Source organism: Paroedura picta, chromosome 16 (assembly GCF_049243985.1).
Source record: "Paroedura picta isolate Pp20150507F chromosome 16, Ppicta_v3.0, whole genome shotgun sequence".
NCBI classification, from domain to species: Eukaryota; Metazoa; Chordata; class Lepidosauria; order Squamata; family Gekkonidae; genus Paroedura; species Paroedura picta.
Genome location: NC_135384.1, coordinates 11,928,285 through 11,934,324, shown reverse-complemented (window position 1 = coordinate 11,934,324; position 6,040 = coordinate 11,928,285). Strand labels below are relative to the sequence as shown.

Genomic DNA, 6,040 nt, shown 5'->3' with positions numbered 1-6,040 from the left:
GTTGATGAGGAATTGGAAACGGTTTCTTTAGCTTATCCTACTGGTGTACACTTTCCCTTTAAAAGCTCCAATTTCTGTGAACCTGGAGCAAAGAAAAGTAATCAAAATGTAATTTTCAAAAATCAAGGAACAATGTACTCTGTCAAACACACACACACATCCCACACATTCCCTAGGCAATAGCCTCCTTCGATGCCCCCATCAATACTTCCAAAATAATATGGAAACATTTATTATCTTGGCATCCATTGCTTTAATGAGTGATCTACCTTATAGGTTACCACAGCTGGAGCTGTAAATGTCAGTTTCTCAAACTGACAAAGTGGGATAAGACTGAATCCTATTTCTACTTATTTGGGAAGAGATCCTGCTGAAATCAATAGCACTTCAAACAAAAGAGAAGCGTCTCTTCCAAAAAGCCAGCAATCTATAGAAAATCCAAAAGGCAGGTACATTATAAAGTGAATTTAACAGGTATAAATCTCAGATGGAATGATGCAATGAAATATAAACCAAAACACAGTGGAAATCATGTATCCTTCCATCTGGTATATATACATTCCAGATAATTTTGTCCATTGATATGCCTTTCAGATGTCCTGTATCACCTGGCTCTCCTTCCCTGCAATACCTGCAGTTAATTTGTATATACTGCACTATGTGAACCTTCTCTTAAATACCATCTCTAGTTTTTGTTTTTTAAAGAGGGGAACATTATAATGCATGTATCTGTAGATTAAAGGCTTGAGAATTGATCTTTTTATCTGTTCTAACTTATAATTTAATTTTTTAAATTTTTAAAAAAAGAAATACATTTCAACTCTGAACAAATGATTAACTTCCATGAGCAAAGCAAAAATTCCCTATTGTTTCAACTCTTTAAACTCTTGTTTAATGCTGATTTTTATCCGGAACAGTTTGGTTCTTTCTTTTGTTACCAGGTCTTCAAATGTATGCATTGAAATATAAATATCTCTAAATTCTACATCTTTCATCCATTTCCTCTGGCTATTTTCCCCCACCATTCTACAGATATAAGCTTGGATGCAGTGCCCAATTTCTGCTTCCACTAGCGCTCTTGTGCTCCTCTTTTCATGTCGGCTTATGCAATATCATGTAGAACCGATTTCTGGACCCTATAAAACATAACAGGGGAAATTTTTGATTTTGAACAAAAAGTTTAACAAGCAAACTGTGCAACTTGTGCATCAGTTGGATCCAAGCCATTAGTTGTGGGCACAAGTTTTTTATATACTTACCTTTTCCCCTTTTCCCTTTTCCTGGTGAGTTTCCATTCAAAGGTTGATGATACAGTTCTTTGTGTCACTGAAATGAATCTTCTCTGCCTCAGGTTGCGAGCCCCATGGATTTCTCAGACAGGCAGAAGCATCATTCTAGGTCAACTGCAAAGCAAAGTATCTTCTGTAGCAGCAATGCTACAGGGATGTTTATTTCAAGGTATGTGACCTAGGATAATTCTTGCAAGACATATGAGAGATTCTTCATGTCTTAAGTGTTATAGTCATTAGTATATTCATTTGTCTTAGAAAAAAGATTCCAATTAAGGAGTGAAGACAATTTGTTTAAAGGAACCTTGCTCTATTGGGAGGTCCCACTTGGGACCCATGAATCACAGGTGTATTTTCATCTCTTCTAAAACTAAGAGGCGTTGTCATTTTCAGGGTGTGGTGATCTTATGACCTGGAATCAGACCTCACCTCAGCCAGCAGGTCATCCAATGTCCTTGAGCAAAACTCTGTCTCTTGCCCTCAGCTCTATATTTCTAATTTGGGAGGAACAATAATCCTTGTCATTAGAGGGCACCTAGCACAGAAAGGCCTCCGAAGTTTCTTTGCACAATGTTAAGGAAAGGCTGATACTCGAGTGCTCTCTGGTGGTCATGCTGTAGTTTTCCTCAAGGATCATGAAATGAAAACTTTTGGAATTCAGAATATTAGGAATATTTGACAATATATGTTTTCAAAACTGGTTATGTTAATTTCTAACTAACAATCCACTCTGTTTTATGTATCACTCTTAACACTAAATTAAAACACCTAAGTATGGGTTGTCATCTTCCTTCTTCATAAAGCCCAACAAAGAAGAATTATATGCCGGAAATACAAAGACTTCTTGACTAAATTAGTCAGTTTCAAGAAATTACAAACTCTGGAAGAAAATTTCCAAATTCTATGGTTGGAACATAATCAGATTTTGTCCAGATTTAACATAGAGTTCTGTAAACCACCAGATCCAGGGACTCCATCCCTGAAGTTTGAGAATATATTGGTATAAGATAAACCACACCTACAAGGCCAAAATTATAAATTGTTGTTGAGATAGGCAACGGAAACTGAGTGTGTTAAAGATTGTATTACTAAATGGATGCAAAATATAGAAATGAATGTAGTATTAGAACAATGGGAATATATATGGTGTAAAATTCCTAGACTAACCAACAATCAATTATTACAAGAGAATTGGTATAAAATGTTTTATAGATGGTATATAACTCCAAAAGGGATTGCAAAAATTGCAAAAAAAATGCTGACAATAGGTGCTGGAAATGTTGTGAAAAAGTGGGCTCTTTTTTCACATGTGGTGGAGGTGTGATAAGATATACAAGTAATGATTCACGTAATCTTAGAGAAAATGTCTGCACTTAAATATCCACTATGTTGTTAAATGTTCCACCCGTGTATTCCTTTCCAAGCAAGAAATCTATTATTATAATCTACAATAGCAGCAAGATTAGTAATTACTAAGAAATAGAAATCCCAGGACATACCAACTGTAGATGATTGGCTGGACAAACTTGCTGAATTGGCTAAAATAGTTAAACTTTCATCTATGGTAAACAAGAAGACTGAAGAAGAATTTTGTGAACAGTGGTCTTTTTATTTGAACTATCTTGCCAAATAAGGCAAAGAAGCAAAAGAAGAGACATGGGGGTCGAGGGGGAATTGTTTAGATCAGTGGTCCCCAACCCCCGGTCTGGGGACTAGAACCGGTCCGTGGATCAGTCAGTAATGGGCTGCGGCTCCTCCTCATCCTCCTCCCCGGCTGCTGCCTCGGGGGCTGCCCTGCCACTCTGCCACAGGCTCACATTTGGTGCTCTCCATCGGCCGCCATGGCTGGGGCTCCTCCTCAGCATGGCACTGCACAGCTGCTGCTGGGAAGTCAGGGGCACCAGCAGGAAAGCAAGTGGAGCAGGGGCTTAGGAGGCGCTGACGTCCCTCAGCAAAAGACTACCCCTCCCCGGGCCTCAGTAAAATTGTCAAGGGTTGACCGGTCCCCAGTGATAAAAAGGTTGGGGACCACTGGTTTAGATTGCTTAGGTGATTTTCTGTCTTTATAGTCTTTTATAAAAATTAAAATGATGAAAAAAAAAACATATTGTTATTAAAATTAACAAAGAAATAAATTAAATATTTAAAAGATTAAAGGTTCAGAGATCGACAGCTTTAAATATATTTGTTGTCCTTGAAGCTTGAAGCACAAATGATGAGCTTGAAGCACAAATGCACACAATTTCACCATCCATAGAGAGAGCTGATGCAAATCAAATCAAAGAAACCTTTAATGGCATATAAAAACATTGTCAAAAAAGAGATAATTCATAATTAATTGATAGTAATTACATAGTCTGAAATAAAACACATGAAATAAAATAAGCAGAAACCAACAATACATTCCTCCAAAATGCCCAGCAATCAGCAATTTCCACCAACTGTAGATGCCCCTGGTCTAGAACTGTTTCTTGCTTAGCCAATTGTCCCTTTGTATCATAGTGGCAAAGAATTCAGCCACGAGTTCTGTTATTTCAGCTATCAGCTAGCAAATATCTGATGCATTTGAGAGCAAAGAGGCTAGAGTCCAGGGACAGAGCGTGGGGGCTGCAGGAGCTATTCCAACTTGGACAATTGGACACATTCCACCCCCCAAGCTGTTTCACAAACATATAGAGAAACCATGGATAAAGATAAATAAAGATAAATGATTAATCCTTAAAAAAAACTGTTCCCTCCTAAATAAATCTTCACAGAAAATAATGATCCCTTTGTACAGATAAATTCCAATTTCTCAGCATTCTACCATCTTTATTGTGCTCATTATCATCTTTATATTTAAGTTGAATTAATAAATGATAGGTAGGACTGGCAACCTGACCCCAAAAATTGCAGGCAGAAGAGACAACTGTAAGGTCTGGGGGAAAGTACTGCTGCTCTGGGAGCAGAAATTGGATGACCTGCCAGTAGATTTAGATGCCAGCAGTTGAATACCTAAGAGAGAGGGTGGAGTCAAGTGCAGAGACATAGAATTTTTTTCAGAAATTCTGATGTTCTCTGTATTTAAAATATGCATGTGTGTACTTTGACATTCATGCAGAAGAAAATTGTCCTTAGAACCCATTGTCCTTTGGGTTGATGTAACTCAATGTCTGAAGCACATTTGGTCCCCTGTTCTATGATTATGGTATTGGCATTGTTTTTAAAAGTTACAATTATGTTGCAACGTTTGTAGTATATTTGGCCTGATTGGGCACTATGGCTTGAAATCTTGGGCTTCATTTTTGAAAACCAGCCCGCATTTTCCCAATGGCATCTTTCAGGGCTTCTTTCACAACCTTGTTCCTGAAGGTGTAAATGATGGGGTTCAGCAAAGGGGTTACCAATGTGTTAAGCACCGTGGCCAATTTGTTAAAATCTGCAGAGTTTTTGCCAGCTGGTTTGATGTAGATGAACATGGAGCTGCCATAATAGAGTGAGGTTACTGTGATATGAGAGCTGCAAGTGCTAAAGGCTTTCTTCCTGCCTTTGGCAGAAGGAATCCTCAGCACAGTAACAATGATGCAGACGTAGGAGACAGCTGTTATAGATACAGAACTCAGGAGGGTCAAGCAGGAGACTGCCAAGTCTAAGGCTTGAAGAAAACGAATGTCAGCACAAATCATCTCCAGTATAGGACCACTGTCACAGAAAAAATGATCAATAACATTGGAGCCACAAAAAGGCAATCCCATCATCAGAACCGTAGGTAGTGTTATAGAAAGGAAACTGCACAACCAACAAGACAGTACCATCAACTGGCAAACTTGGGTTCTCATTATAGAGGTATATCTCAGAGGGTTACAGATGGCCATGTAGCGATCTACTGACATAGCAGCTAACAAGAGAACTTCAGAAGTACCAGCCACAAAGTAGATATATCCTTGCAGAATACAGGTAAATAAAGACATCATATTGTCCTGTAAGATGAACAGGCCAAGCATTTTGGGTGTGACACTTGTTGTGATGATGATCTCCAACCAGGAGAGGTTCTTGAGAAAATAATACATTGGGGTTTTGAGGCGGTGATCCATCTCAATCAGAATAATGACCAACCCATTGCCAAGCAAAGTCAGTGTGTACATGACAAGGAACAGGAGGAAGAGTGGTTTCTGAAGCTGGTGGAGATTTGAGAAGCCGAGGAGAATAATTTCAATGATGATGGGTTGGGTAAAGTTCTTTAAACTCATGTTGATGAGGAACTGGAAAAGGTTTCCTTAATTTATCCTACTGATATATCTTTCCTCTCAACAAACTCCAATTATTGAGAACCTAGAGCATAAAAAAGTAATCAAAATATATTTTTTAAATCAAGGATCATTGTACTCTGTCTCAAACACACATAAACATCCCATACATTGTCTAGAATTTTGTAGGTAATAGCCTCCTTAATTTTCCTTGTTTCCAGCTCACAGAAAAGCGATGAACACCCAGATCTCTTTCTCTCTCTCTATGTCTCTCTTTCTGATACCACAATTAAAGAAATAGAATTTTGGAAACTAATTTTAACTTTTGTAAAGGCCTTGGTGTCAGAACGAATTTTGTTATAATCAACATTTTGCCCTGTTTTTGTCTCTCACGGTATTTTCTTGAGCTCTATCACTATATGGCCAATCCCTTTTACCTTGGAAAAAAGGACTGACATCTATCAAACACTTTTTCTTACGTTCTCCTCCCATGCAGTACATATACTGCACCTTTGTCCTCATTCT

General features: G+C 38.2%; 1 protein-coding gene across 1 annotated transcript; it reads right to left on the bottom strand.

Moving 5' to 3' along the window:
• Positions 1 to 4,567: 4,567 nt before the first annotated feature.
• LOC143825226 (olfactory receptor 6M1-like) lies at positions 4,568 to 5,564 on the bottom strand. The gene has a single exon (XM_077313250.1). The coding sequence runs from the start codon at positions 5,516 to 5,518 to the stop codon at positions 4,568 to 4,570; it is 951 nt and encodes a 316-aa protein (XP_077169365.1). The 5' UTR covers positions 5,519 to 5,564.
• Between the last annotated feature and the right edge of the window lie 476 nt (positions 5,565 to 6,040).